Raw genomic sequence first — 27693 nt, forward strand, 5'->3', positions numbered from 1 at the left:
TACTTAAAATGAACGGAATGCCGATTGATAGTAATCTCCAACAAAATGAGGAATCCATGGACATTGTGATATTCATAAACAAATAACCTTCACTTTTGTTAGACTTCGTTATATTACTCGCTTCATTTCATTCATCTTAACAAGATTATCCGTTATTTAATTGCTAAATATAGTCAAAGATCATCTCGTTTTGTTAATACACAGGAAGTAAGTTCACAAACACAAATATCGATTTTTAATTTGCAAAACAAAAAAGAAAATTATTTACATTTCTAACTGTTGGAGTTTTACAGTTAACCATAAGTTCTTCACTAAGTAAAGTTTATTCCCTAGCTGTGCGTCTCTTTTTGATTATTTTTTTTTACTGTTAAACTTAATATTTACCTGAAAAAAATTGACATAATTTTTTAATATGACTGCATTGAAAATGTTCATATTGGCTACGTTCGGCAATTCACTTCATAAAATGTTTTTGATTCCAAAATTTAAAACAATGAAAATCGCGCTTTCCTAATGCTACTGATGAACTTAACTAAAAAACTTTCAAAATTGGCATTGATTTATAAATAAAATATTATAAAATATTATAAAAAAATAGAATGGCAGCAATTGTACAATCTAGCGAAGGACATCTTTTCATTACATTTATTACGATATTACGCTCAATCTTCAATCTATTTGGCGAGCAAATAAGTTGCATCCTGCATGTTTATTGCTTGCGTAAAAAAATTGATTTGATTTTTTATGTAAAATAGTTTTTCACTCGCGTATAAGTACACTTAAGTATTATTAGGTTATATTCACGTATATAGTTGAGTTTCAGCCGCAACCTACCATTTACGCATATAATCGTTAGTCTTAATTTCAGCAACTGCTATCTAAACACTTAATGCACTTCGTTTTTTTTGTAGAATAAATATAATGTGTTATGATTTTTTTTTACTGAAAGTAAAATTCGATTAATAAGGGCTGCCTTTGTCAAATTGGCCCCTTAAAACACTATTTAGCTAAGTTTTTTTGTTTCAAAATTTCAAACCAACGCGGCCATACTCCGATTTGTATTTAGAAAGATACAACTTTAGCTACGGAAAGCATGTCTCTTATTTTGAAAGCCGTTCATTCGAAAGTATGAACAAAAGAGACACCCCAAGACTAGTATACCAAATGGCGTTGGAGCGTTAACACAAATCGTTGAACGCTCGCCTCGTCGCATAAATTGTTCCGTACCCAAAAGTTATTAAGGCAATAATTTGTAGTAGGCACATTTCGTTACTGTTATCTGCCCCTTTACTTACCGGCGTAGGTGGGATTTTTAAATGTAGTTGTGGCCTGTTTGTAGATAGGATTCTCGCCCTGAAATTTGAAATAATATATTAGATGTGTTGATACTTGGTGAAACAGTATTAACAATTGACTTACAGTGTCCCACTTAGCCATCATTCGCTCCTTCTCAAACCTGGCGAACTCGCGCCGATCGTGAATGGTGGTCAGAAGCTTCCACAGCAGCAAAACAGCTAACCCAATCAATACTACAGCGGCAATCACGGCCAGCACAATGCCCAACATGAACACCTTCGGTGGACATTCACGTTGTTCTTGCGCCTTTACTACAATCTGTTCCCCACTATCGTTATAGGAAAATTCGTACCGACAATCATCTTCATCAAAGAAGGTACACTTGTTGTCGTCATTATCTTCATCGATCTCTACCTTCTGAACCGGAATTGGTGTAAAGAGAGTGCAGTTGGTAGCGCAATCGGTTGGATCCGCCAGCGGACCCGTCTTGTACTGCTGACATTGAACGCAGTGCTTGAACTCGTTACAACGACCTGAGCAGGTGGGACATTTTTCACAGAAACGACCTGAATAACGACCTTCTGCAGTAATCTGACATCTAAAAAGAGAGTGGAAATACATTAAACGTCAAACATCGCAGCAGTTTTGAGCTTCGAATCATTACTGGCAACGTCCGCATTCACATTCACCATGGCCAGAGCAAATTTCCCCTCCATTAGGCGGCATACAGGTATCGGTAGTCGACTTGCAGTCGCAGGCCGGTCCGCTCCACCCTTCCTTACAGATACATTCACCACAGGAGCAGATACCTTGCTTCGGACCGGAGCACAGCAATCCATTTATTCGGTCACACGAGAAGTTGTCACACTCGCAAAACTTGCCAGAGATCACCTCTTCCAGATTGATGCGCTTCTCACAGTCACACACTCCGCAAACGCACTGACCTCGGCCGCTACATTCCAGTGAGGAGTTAGTCGCCCGGCAAGCGTCAGCCGATCCCGCTTCGGTATGGATATCCGTGGCAGAACATTCACACTTGTGTCCATGGTGGAACTCGTCACATTCGCAAACGCCACATTTGTAAGTTCCGACGCCACTGCACTCTTCGGCGTACTCTTTATACTGCGGACTTCCCGGTCGTTCGCAGTCACAACTGCACAGCATTTCAATGTCAACCGTAAGACTTTCGTTGATACCGACCGGATAGATCTGCAACACCTGGTTCCATTCGCGGGGATTTTCCGGACACTTCAGCAGAGTTATCTCTGCCTCGAACTGGACGATGTCGCCGACCTTTAGGTCGTCGCACTTGTTCGTCTGAACCAGCTTGCCGTCTCCCTTGCAGCGGCTGTAGTATTTCACATCGATCAGGCTGTCCGTACGGTTGTCCTTCATTTCCACGGAGGAGGAAATTTTCTGTTGAGAGATGAAAAAACATAAAATGAATATCGATTGTCATTTACTAAGCTTCCTCGTGCGTTAGCCGGCGTGTTTGCTTTAACAAACTGACATGACAATTAACATGGGACCAGAAACATGAACTTTTCGCATCCACTATGGGGTTAAACAAAAACCTGTTTAAAATCCCAAAAAAATCACATCTACTGTGGCTTCGACCTACGAGTCATGTCTATGTAGTCAGTGCCTATTTCTTTGCACAAATGCTTATTAGTTTTGTGTTGCAAAATCCTCAACAAGAAACTCCGGAAAATTAGATTTTGTGCTGATACAAGCTCCACAGTATGAGCCACTCCCAACGAGGAGTGAAGTTAAGCAAGCCATTCTCCAGCAGAGTAGCATAAAGTATGGCATCGCAGCTGAACTCATCCAAATGGACCCGGGTTGGTTGGCCGATTGTCTACACCGGTTGATGGTCCAGATCTAGGACATACAACATCTACCGCAGGAGTGCAAGGAAGGGTAAATATACCCCATCTACAAGAAGGGCGGCAAATAGGACTGTGAGAATTACCGAGCGATCATTGTCCTCAATGCCGCCTACAAATTGCTATTCAGAATCCTATTCCACCGCCTAAAGCCACAAGCAAACAGATTCGTGAGAAGTCATCAGGCCGGCTTCATGGAGGGATGGTCTAGGACGATCATCACATTACCGAATTTTTTTTTAATGTTGGTTATCCACCATGAGAGCACGGATTCACCGCAGTTTCTGTGCTCACATTCATTCTTAGATTATTAAGTTCGACAAATCTCCAATGCAGCGTGTACACCATACCCGGACCCCATGGCTTCGTATGAACTGTTAAGGATACAATACATTCACGTGCGTTGATGTAGGTATATTTTGGAAGAACGAATCAATCAGGTGGGCTAGTTTACTTACAGGTATTCCAGCATCCGTGTACATACCTGGCCAGCTTGCAACTGATTAAACATTCTTATCATATTGTCAATTATAAGAGGAAACGCATCTTACCTGTCGGCCACTTATGGGATTCGAAACCAGAAGTTTTCTTGCCGATACCGGGAATCGAACCCAGTACGCCTGGCATACCAGAACCAGACTCACGCCAGCCTATTTGCTAGATCAAATCGGCGCTCCAGATCGTCACACTACTGGAAATCCTCCAAAAATACCGTGAACACCATCTATTCATCGACTTCAAAACCGCACACGACACAATCGACCGTGACCAGCTACAGTACCGTTCACTTCGACTTTGAACTTCCATAACTTTTTACTCTGATGATATTTTTAGATCACATTTTTTGCGTTAGATAGATAAACTATCACACTATTATATCACAAAGTTTGAGCTTTCTGGAGTTTGTGTGGCCTGAGAAACAGTAATTCTACGAAAATAGGACTTTTTGGACTTTTCTCATTTAAACTGCAATATCTCTGAAACTACGCTACATTTTTTATTGAAATTTTGCGCAGTGATTGTTGAAATATGAAGCTAGCATGTCTGAAGTTTTCAAAAAGTTCTATCGATGGGATCAAAAGTTACGCGAGGTGCAATATTTCAGGCATGAACCTTGAAATGCGATTTCTATAGAATTTTGGACGTTTCATGAAAACAATATCGTTTCCTCCACCAATCAGACAAAAAATGTCTGGCAAATGCAATGAAGAAAAGAAATAATGGAATAAATGATCCATTTGTGTTTTAAAATCAGAATCTCGCGATATTGTTGTGATTTTTCGGTTGAAAAAGATTTACTGGTTGTTAAACAGAGAATATGATTTTCCTATGGAAACAAACAATCGTCCAAAATTCTATAGAAATCGCATTTCAAGGTTCATGCCTGAAATATTGCACCTCGCGTAACTTTTGACTTCATCGATAGAACTTTTCGAAAACTTCAGACATGCTAGCTTCGTATTTCAACAATCACTGCGCAAAATTTCAATAAAAAATGTAGCGTAGTTTCAGAGATATTGCAGTTTAAATGAGAAAAGTTCAAAAAGTCCGATTTTCGTAGAATTACTGTTTCTCAGGCCACACAAACTCCAGAAAGCTCAAATTTTGTGATATAATAGTGTGATAGTTGATCTATCTAACGCAAAAAATGTGATCTAAAAATATCATCAGAGTAAAAAGTTATGGAAGTTCAAAGTCGAAGTGACAGTGCGCTTGCTTCCAATTTCTATACAATTATGAACGGTACTGTATATACAATGTTCATTTGGAACGCTTGGGAAGCACATTGATAGCACACTGAAGTGCCCGAACTGTGGTGCTGGAGCGGGTGGAAATTCACAAGATCTGCAGCAAAATTCAGCAGATGTGTGGCAGAATTCATCAAGTGTGCAGAAAAGCTCAACAGATTTACGTTCCATCTTTGAATCTCGTTCCAATGAACATTTTATACCGCTGGATAAAACGCAGTGCTGTGTACGGATTTCGGGTGAATTGTCTAGTTCATTTGGATCGGGGCTTCGACCAGAGGTATGAAGCACAGGTATGAAGTATTCATTTAAAACGCGAGAAAAACACACTGAATTGTGCGCTGGAATTCACCAACGGTATGAAGTATTCATTTGAAACGCGAGAAAAACACACTGATCATCGATGATGATGATTGAATTGTGCTCTAAAATTCACCAGATGTGCAGCAAAATTCATCAGATGTGCGGCAGAATTCATCAAGTGTGCGGCAGACTTCATCAAGTGTGCACAAAATTCACCAAGTGTGCGGCCAAATTCATCAAGTGTGCAGAAAATTCACCAGATGTGCGATTCCATCTTTTTGATTTTCATTTACATGGGATTCGATGATCATTTCATACGGGTGGAATTCACCAGATGTGCAGCAAAATTCATCAGATGTGCTGCAAAATTCATCAAGTGTGCACAAAATTCACCAAGTGTGCGGCAGAATTCATCAAGTGTGCACAAAAATTCACCAAATGTGCGGCAAAATTCATCGAGTGTGCAGAAAATTCACCAGATGTGCGATTAAAACTTTTTGATTTCCATTTACATGGGATTCGATGAATACTTCATAGGCCTGGTATGAAGTATTCATCGAATCCCATGTAAATGAAAAATCCAGAGGAATGAAGAATTCATTAAATCCCATGTAAATGGGAAATAAAAAAGATGGACGCACATCTGTTGAATTTTTTGCACACTTGGTGAATTTTGTTCATTTTTGATGAATTCTGCCGCACATCTGATGAATTTTGCTGCACATCTGGTGAATTTCCGCCTGTTCCAGCGCACAATTTCAGTGTGCTTTTGTTGTGCAGCACTAGAGCAATGGAAAGGAGAGATCTGTACTACCACCGTTTTTCCTGACTTGTCGACCTCCACCTGGCTTCTCGGTCCGACGACCTTCCAGATGGCTCCTGGTCTTACAACTTTTCAAGGTTTCCGGCTCGTTGACTTTCCTTAGCTTCGGCTCGTTGTCCTTCCATCGGCTTCCTGGCTGGATGACTGTCCACTGTTGATTCCGTTTCTCCTCCTTTCCACTAGTGCTGGGCCCATAACCTGTTGTTGCAGCACTTGGACAGTTAGTTTTGTCTCTCCTTTCCACTCCGAAAGTGCTCCCTGCTGATGGCTCTCAACAGGTTAAGGTCGTCGGACCGGAATGCCAAGTGGAGGTCGTCGGGCTGGAACCACTGGGAGGCGCAAGCCTCAGGAAAGGTGTCGAGGCGAAGGAGAAAGCTTCGAGACACAGGAAGAGCGCTGAGACCAGAGCCACGGAAGGTCGGGCCAGAGCCATTGGGAGGTCGTCAGGCCAGATCCCGGGAAGGTCGTCGAACTGGTGCCATGGAAGGCCATCGAGCTGCAACAGGGGCGAGAGCGTCGTGCAATGAATGCGACGAATGAGGTCCGGGGCGTGCGTTGAAGAGGAGTAGCCCCATCTGCAGGAGGAGCCGCCGGAGGCATTTGAAAGACTGCGTATGTGTATGTTGAGGAGGAGTGTTGAGATTTGTCCAAACGAAGCAATCGATGGGATAAATAACAACATACACATAACAAACAATCTAATATGTAACCATAGGGATGGTTTTCCTATAAATAGAATGTTAGGATAGTCAAATAAAGTGCTTTCAACAACAGCTTTCAATGTGTTTTCCTCGCGTTCCAAATGAACATTTCATACCTCTGGGAAAATCAAAGATCGAACGCACATCTGATGAACTTTTCTGCACACTAGGTGAATTCTGCCACACACTTGGTGAATTTTGTTCACACTTGATGAATTCTTCCGCAAATCTGCTGAATTTTGCTGCATATCTGGTGAATTTTCATCCGTTCCAGCACCACAGTTCGCGTACTTCAGTGTGCTATCAATGTGCTTTCGTCGCGTTCCAAATGAACACTTCATGAATCCTGCATGATGTTCAACGTGGCGCTAACAGGTGTTATTCGACGAGCGATGGGCGAAATGCGGGGCACGATTCTCAACAGATCCAGTCAACTTATCTGCTTTGCTAACGACGTCCCAGACGAAGTACATGTTTGCCTGCAGATCCGAAACCGACCGAGTCCGCTTGTCTAGTAATAACAAGGTCACGATCGACGGCGACGAGGTGGAGATAGTTGAAGACTTTGTCTATCCCGGGTCACTGGGGACCGCAGACAATGACACCCCTCGTGAGATCCGGCGGCGAATGACCAGCGGAAGTCGTGCTTACTGCGGACTCCACAAGCAACTGCGGTCGAGAAAATTCAACCCTCGCACGAAGCGTAACGTATCAAGTATGACGCTCATTAGATCGGTTGTCATTTATATTCAAAGGTTTGAAGAACCTCTTAGCTGAATGAAACTATGATTTCAAAGTAGTCGATGATTCCTTTGAATTCAGCCATAGTAGACTACTTTGAGATCGGTTGTCCCCTACGGGCACGAGACGTGAATATTGCTCGAACAAGACCTGCGCACACTCGGAGTATTCGAGCGACGAGTGTTGAGAACCATCTTTGGCGTCTTGTGGGAGAACGGAATGTGGAGGCGAAGGATGAACCACGAGCTGGAACGAAGGTTGGACGAACACGTTGGGCAGGAAATGTTTCGAGAATGCCGGACGACTGTCCTGCCCAACAGGGGTTAGCTAGGAATCCGGTAGGCACCAGACGAGCAGGGGTTAACGAGCGAAGTGGGTATGTCGTGAGACGGAACTCTACAGATAGTATTCGACGGAGAGTTAGGCAATTAATAAAAACACTGCAACTTACATTGTATTCATCCTGCACCAGCTGTACGATATTGGACGAATCGTTGGACAACATGGCAGCTGATGACCCCTCGACCAGCTTGGACAGCTTTTCGTACACCGATAGCTCGTTCTGCGTCACGGCGAAGATCACGTTGATGGCGTTCTGCTTCACCTTCAGATTGATCTGCGAAATGCTCGGATAGTCCTGGATCGTCGAGTGCGTGTACCGGCCGGACTGGTCGAGGTGACATTCGCCATCATTCGGAGTGATCACACCGCCCAGCTTGCCATCGCCGGCATAATGGAACCCGGCATCGGTTGAGAACAACAGCAACCGGCGGGCCTTCTCGCGCCAACCGATCTGATCGCGGCACACCACGGCCTGCATGATGGCATCGAATCCTCCCTCTGGTGCGTCCAGATTACCCGAGACAGCAGCTCGTTCAACCTCTTCCTGGAAGCGGTTTTATTTTGTTTTTTTTTGGGTTGCATAAAAGAGAAAAGATTTTAGCGGGTGTTATATAAACTCATCGTTAGTGTTACTTTTCAAGGGTCAAACTATAAAAGCTTTTTCAGGGTTAGTTGGCACATATGTAACTCAAGCAATAAGTCAAGCATGCAAAAACTATCAACGATCAACTTGGACAAAGCGTGCAACGCTAAAATGATGAGGTGCAATGTTTGTGGTGAAGATAAATGATTTATAGTTCTTTGTTTAAATCCAATTTAAATTTTTGGTTTGTAGATCAGCAGCAATTGACGATGCGTAATGATTGCTGCCGATCGAGATGAGTTGATGGAAACCAATTGTGGTAACTGTGATTTTGGTTTGGTAATCTAGCAAGAGGTTTGTGATGGAGGAATATTTTATAGTCTGCTAGGAGGTTAAATTCCTTGTCGGATTGAACATTAGCTTCCCGGGGTGCTCTGAAGGGGGACAAGCTACCGATTGTTTGTTGACGAAAAATTTCAATGGAGAAAAAAAACGTTAACAAAAAAGGAACGCATATATTAAGGAAGGCAAAAAAAACTAAAACAAGGTACAATGTTTTGAGATCAGTTAATATTACAAACGGTTTTCCGACGTTTTTTTTATTGAATCAGGGGAGGATTGGGTTGTGTTTTTGATTTTTTTTATTCATTTCGCACGAAACTTACTGTAAACCTATACGTGTCCACACTAAGAGGCAACTGATTGATGTAACCATAGGGAGCAGCACATTGGGGACATGGTTCGCGTAAACTGTGGCACAAAAATGTTATTAGCTATGGGAAAGTCGATCATGCGATCGATGAATTGAATCGGTAAATGGTAGTTTTTTGTAATGTCGATTGGAAAAACCATGATTATCATTTCTTTTACAAGTAGTTGAATTTAAGTTAATAATTTATCACTTGTTGAACATAGGATTTTGAAGGTCATTAACTCAACGGGAGGTACAGTTTGTAATTTATTAAAAAAAAGCTCTCTCGCTCGGTGAATGAGTTAACTATTATTCTTGTTCCAGCATTCAGTGACATTCATTTTTGACTGTCTGATCCATGATATTCGCCATTGCTGATAAACTCCATACAAATATTAACCTTCATCAAAATGACATCCGTAGTTAACATAATTGTAATTTTACTGCATGCTACAGGGGTTTTTTACTCCATATAGTAGATAGCATGGAGAGCATTTCGGTATCAAATTTTGAATACGGCGAATGCGCCAACTGTAAACAAATCCAGATAATCACATAAATGCGTTAAACTCTTTATTTTACATCCGGAAATATGATCTTCTTTTAATTTTTCTTATTTTAGTGACGTTAAATTTAATTTTTTAAATAAGGCGAATAGCTTTTTTATGAGTGTGTAATCCCACAGTTCATTCGCCCATTTCCCCTCAAAATTTCGTCGCGTACAAAAAGGCCAATAGTTTTTTCGAGATAGAAAAAGGCCATTGAAGTTTTTGAAATTTGTTTTCCAGGACGAGGAGATGCACAATTCAGTATTCATAAGATCGTTGAATGTGCTAATGTTTAATGTGATCATTTGGACCCGTTTGAAAGCAGAAATTTTCTTGAATATTGCTTCTTCAATGAGTGATCCAAAAGGCGAACAGTCATTCTGTAATTCAAAAGGGCGCTCCAATTTGGCGAATGAACAAAATGAGAGCACCAGTCTGTGGTAAAAGGACCCACAGTTATATTTATTAATTTTTTGAAGTACACAGAAAAAAAAATTTGACTATTACGTGTCACTGAAACTGCAACCTTTGAAATAAATCAACATGTAATTAACAAAACCTGTAATTTTAAATTGTTTTCCTTGAAACTTAACGAAGATCATTTATTATTACAGCAAATTTCCTGTAAAAAAGTTGTACACTGAAAATTAAATGTCACGTAATTTGTTTTTCGACCTGTACACGGAAAATAATAAAAAGGTAAAATTTACCTTTTTGCGAGGTGATTTTTTTTCCACCCCTCTTTAGAGGTAAATTTTACCTTTTTTTTCATTCACCTAGCAAAAAGGTAAATTTTACCTCTTTTCAATTCACCTGGCAAAACGGTAAATTTTACCATTTTCGCATTCACCTAGCAAAATAGTAAATAAAACGTTTTCCCATTCACTGATTCAAAAAGTAAATGCTATTTGGTTTGGTTGGTTTCTTCAATGAAAATTAAAACAAAATTCATTCAAATAATTATATTTATTTGAAATAAATAGGGACTATTCATTATATTCATTTTTGAGGTAAATATTGAGGTAAATCCTTTTTCGCCAGGCTCGTGGCAATTCAGTTTCACGTTCTTCAGCGCCATAATGGCGACTAATCCAGTCAGATCCGGGTTTTCCGGAATGATATCTGGGGAATGACGTGAAATATATCTCGAAGCTGGGCTGATCTGAAACAAAAGCAAAGTATTATGACGAGAACCAGCACAACTAAATGATATCTAAGAAAAAACTTACCATTCTGTTCCGATTTTCTAATATTGGCACGAAACATAACTTCCCTTCTGAACGACAAAACAGCTTAACCTCAAAAAACGGATTCGGAAAATAGTTACTTTTGTTCGAGATTAATTGTACCGTTTTGTTTAGCTCAATCCAGGTCAATTTCACCTCGCTACGGGGTAAGTTTTACCTTATTTGGATTTACCTTTTTTTCTAGGTGAATTATACTTTTGTATTGAGCTCAATTCAGGTTAACTTCACCTCGCTACGAGGTAAGATTTACCTTTTTTGGATTCACCTTTTTTCTCGGTGAATTGTACCTTTTTCCAACCTCGATTCCGGTAAATTTTACCTCATTGTGAGGTGAGTTTCACCTCGAAGAGGTAGAAGTTACCTTTTTGGCTTTCACGAGCGTTCACCTTTGCTAACTCGGTAAATTTTACCTTTTTATTATTTTCCGTGTACAATTACGGTAAATGTCCTGCTTCTTTTTGTTACAGGACATTTGCGTAATTTTACAGGAAAAAATTTTAGCTGTGTAATTAGTACGGAAAAGCTATATTTATCGATCGGGTGATGAAATTAAATCAATTCGAAAGCATTTTAGCGACTTATTTATGAGAATGATTGTACACGCAGCTAAATAGGAAATTGATTTTATTTTCTGAAACTTGGAATGCATTTTTCTCCAAACAAAGGTCTTGGCGCATTCGCCGTATTCAAAATTCGATACCGATTTTTATTTTTTGTTTTTATTATAGTCGTTTCAACATCTTTATGTCATTCGCAACTTATATCAACGATGTAGTTGGCGGACAGTCATTGAAAAACTTATCCGGTACAACTGTTTATGTTCGATATGTTTACTTTTGGGCTCGAACACACGGACATCGGCTCAGGAAGTAACTGACTTGCCAACTAAGCTATATCACAAGCCACTATGGAGAGGAATGTATATAAAAGTTTTTCTCTCATGGTTGTAAATGTACAAAAAAGGACATTTTAATAGATAATAAAAGTGAAAATGTTCAAAAAAAAAACAGTCAATTTTCATCACTTTGTATCAATTAAAAACATATTCATTTAAGTTTGACTATATTTTAACTGGTTCAATTCAAACATACAATTCCCTATTCTGTTTCAAAAAGCTGTGGAACAAAAATATGCTAAACAATTCTTGTCAATTAACATATTTGCACCTACATCGATTTAGTTCGATAAACAATGGGACATGCACAAGAAAAAGTAAATTATAGATTTAAAAATGATAAATACAACATTTAACAACATTTAATGAACAATACATCCAAACACATAGTCAATGAATAACACTAAACATTTCAAAGTTAACAATAATGAATAGAACCTAAAAGAATGTGTGAAGAACAAAGATAAACAATGAATTACCAAATCATATATTTTTGGAAAAGTTAAACGTTCAAATCAATAGAGTTAACCCGAAAAAAAGAAAATATAAACTAAGTTAGAAATTAAAGTCTTATAGGAGAATCGGAAATAAACAAATACGATATATTGAGAAAACGGAAACGCAAAGTTTTTCTACGAAATTTGCCACCGATGACGTATGTATGTATCCCACAAATAATAACGACTACCATCGAAAGTGTAGCATAATATGAGAACTAAAAATTTAAATGAAACGAGGAATAGAAACAACAATAGAACGAACAAACTAAGTAACAACACCAATTTCTAATGCAATGTGTGCCTTTAGGTGAAACAAATAATATCTAAAGAAGTATAACCCTTTCTAACAGAGGTATCATTTTTGCCGGCATAAGTAAAAGCAACTTACGGAGAACCTATCCGTGTCCACATTCAGCGTCATATGGTTCTTGTAACCGTACGGTGCTTCGCAACCGTCACACGGATGTAACAATCTGCGGGGTTTTTTGTGTGTTTGATTTTGATTCAATTTATTAGAATACGCAAACAATATGTTCAAACAGAAGAACTCATTTTTTTTAAACATTTCCAATATTGTCAAGACATTTTCCTTCGAGTTCTTCTGAATGAACTTTGAACATGATAACTTCAATACGTGGGTACGATCTTTCTTCAAAGATTTATAAACTGAAACAAGTATGTTACTTCTGGCTTGGTGCTTGAATGATCCGGAAAGTATACTCACTTTTTCGGTACGGTTGACACATAAGGCATCAATACCTTATCAACGAAGGAACCAAACCCTAGGCGGAAATTGTTGGTGATTCTCTTCATGGAGTCCGCCAGCTGTGCTCCCAGCGTAGAAAGTTTCTCCTTGTCGTCCTCCATAGATTTGGACAAATCCATCAAGTAGTAAAGATCCACCGGGTAGTCCTCGGCCTGGGAATATTTGACTCCTAGTTTATAGACTTCGTCTGCAAAACAAACGTGAGAAAATTAAAACCAATCAAAACACTTCCTAAAGTGTTAACATCTAATTACTTAATCGCAGCTTCAGCTGAACTCGTTGCGGATAGATTTGAACAATGTTCTGGCTGCTGGAACTCATACTGCTGGAAGACGAGGAATGGTGCGATGACGACGACGACGACGAAGATGATGACGAGGACGAAGACGATGACGACCAGTGGGAACTGCTGGACATTCCCGACTCGTACATACCGCCGGCGCTGCCTCCCTTCGAGGGTTTGCTCAGCTCCCGAGCGATCAGCGTGATAGCTTCATTGCTGGGGTCAACCGTGTACTCCTCCAGACAGTAACCGATATCGTGGCCGTGGCAGCGTGGTTTCGTAAAGTTCGGTTGCGTGCACCAGCGACAGTTGCTCGTTTGAATGCACTCCCGGCAGGTCGTCTTGGCCGGGCAGGTCGAAAAGGAGGTGGTTTGGCCGGCGACAACGCTTACCAGAACGCACAGCCCCAATGCAATTAGTACAACTACTCCGAATTGCATCCCGCTTATCGTTCGCATGATCTGTGAAAGAGCAAAAGCATACAACATAATGACATATTGTTTAAGTGATTGCCCTCTGAGAGCAACGAGAGTTCGATGTTGTATCCTATAGCAGGAATCTTCCGGGGAATGAACATTTTCGCGATGAGATTGCTACCAAGTTTGCGTCGTTGTCGTCGTCGTCGTTATAAAAGACAAGGAATGTGATAAATTGCTCGTTGATTACCCCAGCCAGATGAAATCAATTAAAACCCATACTAAACCTAGAATCCGATCGCATACGCTACTAGAATATCAATGAACTAAAGATATACGCGTTGAACAATAACACGCAGAGAAAACTTGATTTTTGAAACAGAACAAAACTGACTTTGATTCAAAACATACATTGTCTGAAATCCAACTCCTGTTTTATTTGAATAAAAAAAATATGGTTTTGATTCAAAACAATTTTTTAACCTAAATAATTCGTTTCAACTAAACAAATTCTTTGATTAAAAAAAAAATCATTTTATCTACCTAAAATAAGATTTCATCGAAAACTTTAAATTGATTTCCTCAATTTGAATAATTTTTTTTACACCCGAAGTCCCAACCTTCAGAAATAGTCGGTACTAAAAAATTTAAATTTGTAGCATGAATAACTTTGAAAAATTCGACAGCATTTTGCAAACTGTTGAATCTATAAATGCGTGTATTGATGTGATTGTTATAAGCGAAACGTGGTTGAAGGAAGAAAATTGTTCGTTGTATAACATCAACCTGTATACATATCTCAGGTGGCGATGGAAATCCCGTGCTAAGTGTTAGTAAAAGTTTTTTTTTGTAAACATTGAAACCATGACAATTCGTGACGTCAGTTGCATTTAAAAACAAACAACCAACAGCGAAAACTATAGAGAAAAAAATCATTGCCAACTGCTGTTTACGATTCTCGCCTAGGATAGATTAACACCCTGGCAAGTGACGTAGGCTTTGTTTACCTTTTTACTTTTTGAATAACGAGTTCTGTAATAGTGTGCGTGTTTCTTCATCACCTTCTTTGTACCACATTGGTATAACATACCTGGATATAACTCATATTTTTCATGTACACCCTTAGAAAATAGTACACAAAAGTATGTAAAAAGAAGTCAAAACAACCCGTAAGTGCAGGAAGCCACTAGTATGTAAAAATTATTTTACGAAAAAGTATGTAGCAAGGCTGGTACGGACGAGTATGTAGAAAGTACTCAAAAGTATGTTAAAATCACATAGATCAGGAGAATCACATACAGTGGAAAAAAATTTAATTAGAAATTTAAAGACAAGGAATTCTTTCAAATTGAGGATGCTTAGTTTATACATTCAAAGGAAAGTTTATTATCTATCAATAATGAACGGTCTTAGATTTAATATCAAGAGTTCGCGATTCATATTTCACTTTTTCCCTCTAGTTTGTTCAAAAGATCCAGCTATTTTCATTCGTTTTTCTTCAGGATTTCTGTTGAATGACTGTGGAATGATGGATGACATGGAAGCCATATTTTGATTCCATATCGATATCTCTGGTTCGTACACTTGAACCGGTGTCCATGGGGTAAACATCCTGGCCGAACATGAAGTGGATATTCTAAAGGAGATTGATATTGAAATTAGTTGTAATTTTTTCAGAACAATTGAGGAATTATTTTTATTTACATAGTATTCCGTCTCACGACATAACTTGACGAACATAATTCCTAAAATTCACTCGGTCCATGGCAACCGTTCTCCAATTTCTCGGGCACCCCACGTTCGCCAGATCACGCTCCACTTGGTCTAACCACCTCGCTCGTTGCGCCCCCGCTCGTCTTGTTCCTACCGGATTCGTAGCGAACACCTGTTTTGCAGGACAGTCGTCCGGCATTCTCGCAACATGTCCCGCCCAGCGTATCCGGCCAGCTTTCACCACCTTCTGGATACTGGGTTCGCCGTAGAGTCGCGCGAGCTCGTGGTTCATCCTTCGCCTCCACACTCCGTTCTCCTGTACGCCGCCAAAGATGGTTCTTAACACTCGTCGCTCGAATACCCCGAGTGTACGCAGGTCCTCCTCGAGCAATATCCATGTCTCGTGCCCGTAGAGAACAACCGGTCTAATAAGCGTCATATACAGGTTACACTTCGTGCGAGGGCAAAGTCTTCTCGACCGCAGTTGCTTGTGGAGTCCATAGTAGGCACGACTTCCGCTGATAATTCGCCTCCGGATCTCACGGCTGGTGTCATTGTCTGCGGTCACCAGTGAGCCGAGATAGACAAAGTCTTCGACTATCTCCAGCTCGTCGCCGTCGATCGTGACCTTGTTATTACTGGACAAGCGGGTTCGGTCGGTCTCGGATCCGCAGGCCAGCATGTACTTCGTCTTGGACGTATTAATCATCAACCCAATCCTTCCTGCTTCGCGTTTCAGTTTGCGGTAGATCTCCTCCACCGCCGCAGATGATCTGCCGACTATATCAATGTCATCGGCAAAGCAGATAAGTTGACTGGATCTGTTGAAAATCGTGCCCCGCATTTCGCCCACCGCTCGTCGAATAACACCTTCTAGCGCCACGTTGAACATCATGCAGGATAGACCATCACCTTGTCGAAGCCCCCTGCGCGATTCGAATGAACTCGACAATTCACCCGAAATCCGCACACAGCACTGCGTTCCATCCATCGTCGCCTTGATCAGTCTGATCAGCTTCCCGGAAAAGCCGTTCTCGTACATGATTTTCCATAGCTCGTTACGGTCGATCGTGTCGTATGCGGCTTTGAAGTCGATGAATAGATGATGCGTAGGGACTTGGTGTTCACGGCATTTTTGGAGGATTTGCCGTAATGTGAATATCTGGTCCGTCGTAGACCGTCCCTCCATGAAGCCGGCCTGATGACTTCCCACGAATCTGTTTGCTTGTGGCGTGAGGCGGCGGAGTAGGATTCGGAACAACACTTTGTAGGCGGCATTGAGGACAGTGATCGCTCGGTAGTTCTCACAGTCCAATTTGTCGCCCTTCTTGTAGATGGGGCATATTACCCCTTCCTTCCACTCCTCCGGTAGCTGTTCTATGTCCCAGATCCGGATTATCAACCGGTGTAGGCAATCGGCCAACCTGTCCGGGCCCATTTTGATGAGTTCAGCTGCGATGCCATCCTTCCCAGCCGACTTGTTTCTATTCAGCTGGCGAATGGCTTCCTTAACTTCACTCGTCGTTGGGAGTGGCTCCTCTTCGTTGTTGGCTACGCCGGCGATGTACCTTCCCCCACCGTCTTGATCTCCTGCATGTGCGCCGTTCAGGTGTTCATCGAAGTGCTGCTTCCACCTTTTGATCACCTCACGATTGTCCGTCAGGATACCCCCGTCCTTATCCCGGCACATTTCGGCTTGCGGCACGAAGCCTTTGCGGGATGCGTTGAGTTTCTGGTAGAACTTTCGTGTTTCTTGGGAACGATGCAGCTGCTCCAGCTCCTCGAGCTCCTCCTCCTCCAGGCGGCGCTTTTTCTCCTGGAAAAGTCGAACTCGCTGCCTCTTCCGCTGTCGGTGATTTTCCAAATTGAGGAAATATTACCTTATATACTGCCGATGTACTTTATTTTGAAGCCCATATAGCTTTAACGGGAATCAATTGCATCAGGTTGCGGATTCCCGATACTTCGATACCAATCTTTCGGTTTCGATGATGAAGTAAATTTGGCTGGCGGTGGACATCAACATTCTAAAAAAAAAAAGGTTCTGATGACTAGACCAAACGTCGTAGAGCTTAGTTTCTCACAGGTAAGGCTCGAGCAACAAAATGATTCGAAGCAATTCTTCCGTTAATTCGTAAAGTTTTCGCGACACACACAAATTGAATGTTTTGATATTTACCAGAGCAGGATACCGCTAAGACTGATTTCCAGTTTTACATATTTTGAAGTTGTTTCCACAGTAAGGGCCTCCAAAAACAGAAAGAACTTACAAAATATGTAATTTCTGGTACTCACTTCTACGTAAAAATGTTCGTTCTTCAAAGTATGTACTTTTTACGGTCTCAACCCGTAAAATTTTCTAAGAGTGTAGAGAGCAGTCGTACGGAGGCCTTGCAGTGTACGTTAAACAAAAATTAAACTGTAGAGTTACAAAAAATTTATGTCTTGAAGGTTTCCACTGCATTGGCATTGAAATAAAAATAAAAGACCAAATTTTCGATGTGTATGGTGTATATAAACCTCCATCGTTTCCGGTTATAAATTTTTTTTCCAATCCTCGAAAATTTGTTGTCTTCCGTTCCCCAGAATCACTCTTGTTTCTTGGTTGGTGACATCAACCTACCTGTTAACATAACTAGCAATAGTAACGTACAAAAATACATATCACTTTTAGAATCCTACGGTTTTGTATGTTCGAACACACTGTTCACAAGACCCAGGAGTAAAAATGTTCTTGATCACGTTATTTGCAAGCACAGTGATTTAGCACTCGTTAGAAACGACACAATCGGCAATAATATTAGTAACCACTCTCAAGTTGTTACGACTCTAAGATTGTCCTCAAATAAATGTAAAACTGTTCTGCATAAAAATATCATTGATCGTGCAAGATTAATCAGTTTATTCTCTGATTACCTTAAAAGTGTACAAATTATCGAAAATCCTGAGAATCGTTTGAAAGAAATATGTACCGTTTACGATAGACTAGTATCGGAATGTACCAAACAAATAACACGAGAAATGAAATTGAAAGGAAAGCCTTGCCCATGGATGTCTTTTATCTATGTACATTAATCAAAATAAAAAATAATTATATAAAACGTTTAAAACGGAATACCCAAGATTCACACTTACAAGAAATGTTAAAACATATCTCTAAAAAGGTAGAACAATTTAAGAACAAATGTAAAGCTTCCTACTATGAAAATTTGCTCAGCAACACAACAAGCTCCAAAGTGGGGAAAGGCATTAACTCAATTTTAGGAAAAGGTAATTCTAATAATGGAATGAAACTTAAAGTTAATAATATCCTTCTCGATACAAACCCCGAAGTATGCCAAGCTTTTAACAATCACTTCACAAAAATTGGTAAAGATCTAGCAACAACTATTCATAACGATCCTGAATCTGACCCGTTATCCTTTACTAATCGTGTCTCTAACTCCATTTTCCTATATCCGGGAACAAAAAACGAAGTGGTTTTAATTATACATTCTCTTAAAAACAAAAAATGCTGTGGCCACGATCCGATCCCTACTTACTTATTAAAGGGAAACTGCGATGATTTCTCTCGAATTCTTTGTCAATGCTTTAACAAATCGTAGAAACAGGACAGTATCCTGACTTTCTCAAAATAGCAGGAGTCGTACATATTTTCAAGTCAGGAGACAGTCTTGATGTTAACAACTACCGTCCGATTTCTACTTTAAGTATTTTCAGCAAAGTATTTGAAAAAATGTTGATTAATAGGATGAATAAATTTTTGTGAAGAAAATAATATCCTTTATAATCTACAGCAGTGGTTTTCAAACTTTTTTGCTTCACCGCCCCCTTTTGCAAAATTTTCGAGCTCAACGCACCCCTTAGCGAATTTAAAAGAAAACTGTTGTTTTTTGTGGTTCAATTTGAAACGTTGAATGATGCACATTCAAAAATTGTTATACATAATTAACTTGAGAAAACCGGATAGCCTACACATAACCATTAATTGTAGCAAGGCAAAACTCAAAATTCAGTTCAATTGCTTCAAACCCCAAAACTGAATTTTAAAAAATAATTTTTTTTCCGGGACAAATACTTGAAAACGAAAAAACTTATCTAATAACATATCGCCAATCTAAATTTTGGTAACAGAATTATTTACTAAACAAATTTGCCTTTTACTATTCACAAGATATTTGCTGTTAATTCGGTAAAATAGCATAAAAAGTTTAACACAAAGTATTATTTCTTGATAAAATAAATTTCAAACTTTCATTTATTACAGTTTAACACAGGTTTCAACAACTTAACTCCGACACTTTAGTGAAAATCTTGTAACTTTTGATGTTTAGTCATGATAAATTGATTCATTTCCATTTTTTTCAAATCGTTTTAAATTAAGATCAACAAATCAGAACTTAAAACGAAAGTTCATTTTGCTTGTTAGCATTCTTTTTATCATTCCAAAAATCTTTGACCAAATCTGTGACGCCTTTTACACAGACTCTATTCGAAAGATTTTTTTGTCATTTTTTTAACACATTGCGGACCAAATACAAGATTACTCTTTTTTTGGCTTGCATTGAATGTGCTACTCTTAGAAGCATAACGCAAATGTTATGAATTTAATAATGAAACTCTGTTTACAAAATTGAACAGAATACTTTCGGTAACTTAAAAATACTAAATTTGAAATATTCGGTCCAACGAGTTTTTGAGAAAAAGAGTTTTGAATTTTTGTGTTTCTAGGCGTAGATTACTTCGTGTTTCTCAATGTGTTTAGACAGATTTTCAGGCATTGTTATCTAAAATTAATGCTTTTTGGTACAACCCATAATAAATTTATAAAACCAGATCAATATACAGATCGTATGCGAAATCTGTCACAGTAAAAATAAATCTGTCTGTGATTGTGACTTACAGAGACAAAAATTTGTTTAACAACTCTGTGAGTTGTTAAGTTTGTCTTGTTGAGTTAAGCTATTGTTTGTCCTAAACCTGGTTATAATTTGGTTTTCAGAGTCGTTTCATTGTTGAGCATTGAACGTGCTCGTTGTCATTTTATTTCTAAGTTGTTCCGTTATTTGTGGAAATGTGAAATAAAAAATGATGTCACCGCCCCCCTGAATTACAACGCCCCCCAAATTACAAAGTTGAGCTCACCGCCCCCTTAGAAGCTCTAAACGCCCTCAAGGGGGCGGTAGGGACCACATTGAAAACCACTGATCTACAGTATGGATTTCGAGCTGGTTCTAGCACCTCAATTGCTACCTGTGAACTTGTCGACACGATAATCGAAAACATAGATTCAAAAAACATAGTCGGGGCCTTGTTTTTAGACCTGAAAAAGGCTTTTGACACCTTGAACCACGATATACTGTTGAAAAAACTAGATTCTTATGGGATTCGGGGAATTGAGAACGATGTTATTCGCAGTTATCTGTCAGGTCGAAAACAATATGTATCAGTAAATAATACCAACAGTTCTTTACAAAACATGAACATTGGAGTCCTTCAAGGGAGTAATATTGGGCCGCTGCTATTTCTGCTTTATATCAATGATATCCAGAACATTCCCTTACATGGCATCCCAAGACTGCAGACGATACGGCCCTTTTTTATCCAGGAAAATGTTCTAGGCTTATTGTTAAGCAAATTGAAGAAGATCTTACAGTTCTTTTGAGATATTTTAATGCAAATCTTCTTACTCTAAATTTTCCGAAAACAAAATTTATGGTGTTTCATTCAGCAAGAAAAATAGTTCCCAGTCATGAAGATCCTGTAGTCAATGATAACGTGATTGAGAATGTTATGAACTTCAAATACCTTGGGCTATTGTTAGATGACACCTTATCATGGAAATATCATATAATGCAATTGGAAAGCAAGGTCTCATCACTGTATGGAATCCTTTGGAGTATAAAGCAATTTGTGCCACGTCATGTCTTACTAAAATTCTATCACGCATTTGTCAATTCTATTCTAAATTAATTAATCATTCTTTGGGGAAGACCATCGGTATCCCTACTAACACGCCTACAAACACTGCAGAACCGTTGCCTGAAAACAATATTTAATCTTCCATTACTGTTTCCAACTTTCCATCTTTATTCTGAAAGATCCCACAATATTTTGCCCCTTACAGAAATGTGTGACTTACAAACCATCTTTATTTTATTTTATTTATTTTTTTATTTACATAGTATTCCGTCTCACGACATAACTTGACGAACATAATTCCTAAAATTCACTCGGTCCATGGCAACCGTTCTCCAATTTCTCGGGCACCCCACGTTCGCCAGATCACGCTCCACTTGGTCTAACCACCTCGCTCGTTGCGCCCCCGCTCGTCTTGTGCCTACCGGATTCGTAGCGAACACCTGTTTTGCAGGACAGTCGTCCGGCATTCTCGCAACATGTCCCGCCCAGCGTATCCGGCCAGCTTTCACCACCTTCTGGATACTGGGTTCGCCGTAGAGTCGCGCGAGCTCGTGGTTCATCCTTCGCCTCCACACTCCGTTCTCCTGTACGCCGCCGAAGATGGTTCTTAACACTCGTCGCTCGAATACCCCGAGTGTACGCAGGTCCTCCTCGAGCAATATCCATGTCTCGTGCCCGTAGAGAACAACCGGTCTAATAAGCGTCATATACAGGTTACACTTCGTGCGAGGGCAAAGTCTTCTCGACCGCAGTTGCTTGTGGAGTCCATAGTAGGCACGACTTCCGCTGATAATTCGCCTCCGGATCTCACGGCTGGTGTCATTGTCTGCCGTCACCAGTGAGCCGAGATAGACAAAGTCTTCGACTATCTCCAGCTCGTCGCCGTCGATCGTGACCTTGTTATTACTGGACAAGCGGGTTCGGTCGGTCTCGGATCCGCAGGCCAGCATGTACTTCGTCTTGGACGTATTAATCATCAACCCAATCCTTCCTGCTTCGCGTTTCAGTTTGCGGTAGATCTCCTCCACCGCCGCAGATGATCTGCCGACTATATCAATGTCATCGGCAAAGCAGATAAGTTGACTGGATCTGTTGAAAATCGTGCCCCGCATTTCGCCCACCGCTCGTCGAATAACACCTTCTAGCGCCACGTTGAACATCATGCAGGATAGACCATCACCTTGTCGAAGCCCCCTGCGCGATTCGAATGAACTCGACAATTCACCCGAAATCCGCACACAGCACTGCGTTCCATCCATCGTCGCCTTGATCAGTCTGATTAGCTTCCCGGAAAAGCCGTTCTCGTCCATGATTTTCCATAGCTCGTTACGGTCGATCGTGTCGTATGCGGCTTTGAAGTCGATGAATAGATGATGCGTAGGGACTTGGTGTTCACGGCATTTTTGGAGGATTTGCCGTAATGTGAATATCTGGTCCGTCGTAGACCGTCCCTCCATGAAGCCGGCCTGATGACTTCCCACGAATCTGTTTGCTTGTGGCGTGAGGCGGCGGAGTAGGATTCGGGACAACACTTTGTAGGCGGCATTGAGGACAGTGATCGCTCGGTAGTTCTCACAGTCCAATTTGTCGCCCTTCTTGTAGATGGGGCATATTACCCCTTCCTTCCACTCCTCCGGTAGCTGTTCTATGTCCCAGATCCGGATTATCAACCGGTGTAGGCAATCGGCCAACCTGTCCGGGCCCATTTTGATGAGTTCAGCTACGATGCCATCCTTCCCAGCCGACTTGTTTCTATTCAGCTGGCGAATGGCTTCCTTAACTTCACTCATCGTTGGGAGTGGCTCCTCTTCGTCGTTGGCTACGCCGGCGATGTACCTTCCCCCACCGTCTTGATCTCCTGCATGTGCGCCGTTCAGATGTTCATCGAAGTGCTGCTTCCACCTTTTGATCACCTCACGATTGTCCGTCAGGATACCCCCGTCCTTATCCCGGCACATTTCGGCTTGCGGCACGAAGCCTTTGCGGGATGCGTTGAGTTTCTGGTAGAACTTTCGTGTTTCTTGGGAACGATGCAGCTGCTCCAGCTCCTCGAGCTCCTCCTCCTCCAGGCGGCGCTTTTTCTCCTGGAAAAGTCGAACTCGCTGCCTCTTCCGCTGTCGGTGATTTTCCACATTTCGACGGGTGCCTCTTTGCACTACTGCCGCCCGCGCGGCATTCTCTTCGTCCATCACCCTCCTACACTCCTCGTCGAACCAGTCGTTCCGTCGAGATCGCTCCACATAACCGATGACGTTCTCCGCAGCACTGTTGACGGCTGTTTTGATGGTATCCCAACAGTCCTCGAGAGGGGCTTCGTCAAGCTCGCCCTCTGCCGGCAGCGCTGCTTCGACCGATTGCGCGTAGTCTGCCGCGACCTCAGGTTGCTTCAGTCGCGCGATATTTAACCGAGGCGGGCGCCGGTTTCGCGTGTTGTTCACTACGGAGAGTTTTGGGCGCATCTTCACCATCACCAGATAATGGTCCGACTCGATGTTGGCGCCCCGACAGGATCTGACGTCGATGATGTCTGAGAAGTGCCGGCTGTCTATCAAAACGTGGTCGATCTGTGATTGAGTTTGGTACGGTGATCTCCAGGTGTACTTGTGTGGGAGGCGGTGCTGAAAAAAGGTACTACGTACGGCCATTCGTTTGGAGGCGGCGAAATCAATGAGTCTGAGGCCGTTTTCGTTGGTCAGCTGGTGCGCGCTGAACCTTCCAATTGTCGGTTTAAATTCCTCCTCCTGGCCGACCTGAGCATTGAAATCCCCGATGACGATCTTGATATCATGTTTTGGGCAACGGTCGTATTCACGCTCCAGCTGCGCGTAGAATTCGTCTTTGTCGTCACCATCTTATTTGTGTTTGATAATCTTCATTCTTCAACCAATAGAAATCTGAGCTTTACCATGGGAGTCCGAACCCATAATACCCGACAATCAAGTCATCTTCAGCGTAGTAGATCATCGACTACACTAGGTCAACGAAGAATCTCCTTCATTGGGCCTACCAAATATAATAGTTTACCCAATCGAATCAAAATCATCAACAGTCGATCCGCCTTTAAAACAAATTTGATACAATATCTCAAAGGAATTCATGTTCGTTAACCACCAACCATCGTATCAGTCATAGTAATTTAAGTTTTTTTTTTGTTTACCTTTAAATATTTTTATTTTAGTTCAGTTTTTTTTTTACATTAGTTTTAAGACAGCCTTAGTTTTAATTTTTGTTCATATCTTTTAACCTAATTTTAATTTTGTAAATTTTTGTCGTATTCTGTGGATCTCTTAAAAGGATATATTTTCACTGAGATTCACACGTTAACGTAAATTTAGATATTTTTTCTCGTCCATTCCTTCGCATATAGCTTAAAAAAAATTGGTTCCCAGCATGAGTAGAGTCTTGTTCGCGTTTTGTTATTTGTATGCTGTCGACATGCTGGGAACAGTAGCGTCTATTACCAGGGGACTCAATTGAGTTTTTTGGTGTGGGGGAGTGTGGCGGGTAATTTAAAGGTTTTCAAGTAAAAAAAAAAATAGCTGTATTTTGCCAACCACTGATCAAATTTTCACAAACTTGGTCGTGTTGAATTACTTAAAGTTTTATTAGGGATTTTCTCTCAAAATCAAAGAATTTTGGAAATCATATCGAAATGTAATGGTCACTTTTTTTAAACTTACCTTGCATTCGCAAATGTCCTTCAACGGTTTAACTCGTCGTTTAAAATTGGTTAAAAAAACTTGATACATAAATGCAAAAAAAAATCGAGCAAACGAAATGGTTTTGGAGCCAAAAACTCTCTTGAACATATTTATCGCCACCCGCCTAATGTACATCACATTTACCATACAATATCTCTTTTATTTATTGAGATACGAGAATAAAAATTACACTGGGGGGTAAGGTATAGCAGCTTATTGCGCTTTGTGGATTTTTGCTTAGAAATTCTGAGACGAATGTGTGCTTGAAAATTGCATTACGTAAAATAAACTGAATATTTATTTATTGAATTTGAATACTGGATCATACTTTTGAACAAAATTATCTTTATTTGTTTGTTTGTTTATTCAATCAAACTTTTAATACACATTCAAATGTTTAGATATGTAGATAAATATCACCCATAATAGTTATTTTTTGGGATATTTCCATCATGCGAAATAGACAAAACTGGCTTCTCTCACAATTAGACCAAAAACCACCAACAAAACCGGGCGTCATTCAGCCGAAAGCGCACTTCAAAACATCAACCACAAACAAAACAGCAATCCTATGATGTCGTCGACTGTTTCGCAGAAATTCAGTCGTGACTCGTCCGTTTTTCGCACGTATATTACTGGCCCTGAATGGCCTAGGGTAGCGAGTGATTCATCGATGTTTGGCCTGATTGAGGAAGACATCATCATCCAATCTGGGCCCGTTGCCAAGAAACATCAACACTCGTACATAAACAAGAAACTATCACGTCAAGATCTGGCCTTTCCCTAATTAACTAAGTGCTGTTGTTGCAAATCGTAAACCCTTTTTATCGGGCCCCTAACTCTATAGAAAGCATCATTCAGAACTACAATAATTCTGATAAACAAGAACGACAGTGCCGCCGTCGTCGATGGATCGGCCAACGACACTACCCACTGACACTGAATGGGGCTGTGGGCGAAAATCTGGTTTGGTCATTGGAAAATGATAATAATAATAAATTGTGGATAGGAGCCAGTCAGCAGTGCTTGGATAGCAATGAGCGGAATGGCGTGAAATGATGAGGGCAGCAATATTTATGGTGGATAGCCGTCATCGGTTGTGAAATATGTAAAATCAATAGGTACCAAAGCATTCACAGTTGGGGTGGATCTGTTTGGGTTTATATAAAAACGTAGTAGTTGATTGCTTGAATCTAGCGACGCTTGTATGTCCTTGATTTTTTTTTCCAGATATTTAGATAACAATGTCTTATTTTAATCTCCTATTTGATTATAACTCACAGATGAAGAAAACTGATTTATGCACTGAGATAAAAAAAAAGTTGTATAAGTATGTAACTAATGATGAAAAGTATCAAGTTGCATATCTGATGTTTTTCATTACTGGTTTATTAAATTTAAAAAAAAACTAAATGAGAATGATCAAGTGTGATTTAGTCTTTTAATAAATCCTATGGAAACTTCATATTAATTTGTACTTTTGTTTGATCGTTATTCATTTTACTTACATACGTTGCCCATATTTATTCTCGAAGTGAAAAACACAAAATATTTGCGATTCTTTTCGCAAAATACCTTCCAGTTTTTATGCCTAAAGTGCACTTTCATGCAAGACTTTATCCACGCGCTACATCAGTGTAGTATGTGTGCGTATTTTTATACAATCGTTCATATTTTTCTTCATCTCAGCATAGCTTGATGCGGGGGAATACTTGCTATGGTGCCACCCGTCCATTTGCTTGGGTCTTGAAATCTTGCTGCTTGCCTTGTCGTTTTTTTTCTCTTCACATACGACGACACACCAGCAAACAGCATCGTCGTCATCCCACTGCTGTTTCTTCTTTTTTCACTTCTGTCAGCGTTTTCGTGATGTTGATCTTGTAACTCAAGTTCCTCCCGCCGACGACGGCGAAGTGATGATTCAACATCTGGCAAGGAAAGGGTTCCATACTCAGTATTGGCAACGATCAACCAACTGGTTCATTGCACTACCAATTAATTCCGGTCAGAACACGTCTCCGAGATCCGGGTTTAAACGGTGTTTCACTCCGGATCGTGGCTTGAGCCCTCGAGAACCCAATATGTAGTGTAGTGTAAACAAACCACACAATCTTCCGAAGGAATTTTCAACCCACCTACGTAAACTCCGAACGCCATTTTAGTATTTTATTTACAGAAAAAACAGATTACTTCAAGGTTGGTTTCCTGCACCGGAAATCGGGAAGAAAATTACTTTACACCTGACCCGCGAGTGACGACAGACAACGAAACGGGAAAAGCACACACCCAGTTTCATCTTTTTTTTTCATCCGCTACTGCACTTTCTTGAATCACCATCCATTTAGATCCAAAAAGGGAAAAATCTGGCTAAACTTTTTTATCTAGGCTGCATTCGGGAACACTTACCGAAGTTTGCTTATCTAAACGAAAACCTTAATTAGAAAAACACGACACAAAGGCACTTGTAGTTGATTTATCCAATAAATTTCGGTTTAAATTCGACACATTTTCTAGCGGAGATTTTTTTTCACACCAAATAGAAAAATCCACGGACGAACTGACTGATTAACGCGACCGACCTCGGCAAC

General features: G+C 40.5%; 1 protein-coding gene across 2 annotated transcripts; it reads right to left on the reverse strand.

Annotated features, from left to right (window-relative positions):
- Nucleotides 1-93: 93 nt before the first annotated feature.
- LOC129747288 (integrin beta-PS) lies at nt 94-27693 on the reverse strand. 2 transcript variants are annotated; one of them, XM_055741442.1, is made up of 8 exons: nt 27512-27693; nt 13325-13814; nt 13029-13257; nt 9089-9173; nt 7950-8384; nt 1961-2712; nt 1420-1894; nt 94-1353 (listed from the first exon to the last, which is right to left on the reverse strand). In XM_055741442.1, exons 2-8 carry the CDS (start codon nt 13809-13811, stop codon nt 1288-1290), a joined length of 2529 nt encoding a protein of 842 aa, XP_055597417.1. In that variant the 5' UTR covers nt 13812-13814; nt 27512-27693; the 3' UTR covers nt 94-1287. The 2 variants fall into 2 exon arrangements, with proteins under 2 accessions (XP_055597417.1, XP_055597410.1); XM_055741435.1 differs by lacking the exon at nt 9089-9173 and adding an exon at nt 12693-12777.

This window comes from Uranotaenia lowii, chromosome 1 (assembly GCF_029784155.1).
Source record: "Uranotaenia lowii strain MFRU-FL chromosome 1, ASM2978415v1, whole genome shotgun sequence".
In the NCBI taxonomy this organism is placed as follows: Eukaryota; Metazoa; Arthropoda; class Insecta; order Diptera; family Culicidae; genus Uranotaenia; species Uranotaenia lowii.

Coding starts and splice junctions, on each gene's coding strand:
- LOC129747288 (XM_055741442.1), bottom strand. CDS start 13,811: ATGCGAACGATAAGCGGGATGCAATTCGGAGTAGTTGTACTAATTGCA. Junction 13,258..13,324: donor TCAGCTGAAGCTGCGATTAA/GTAATTAGATGT, acceptor TTTGTTTTGCAG/ACGAAGTCTATAAACTAGGA. Junction 8,385..9,088: donor TGGACACGTATAGGTTTACA/GTAAGTTTCGTG, acceptor AACCGCTTCCAG/GAAGAGGTTGAACGAGCTGC.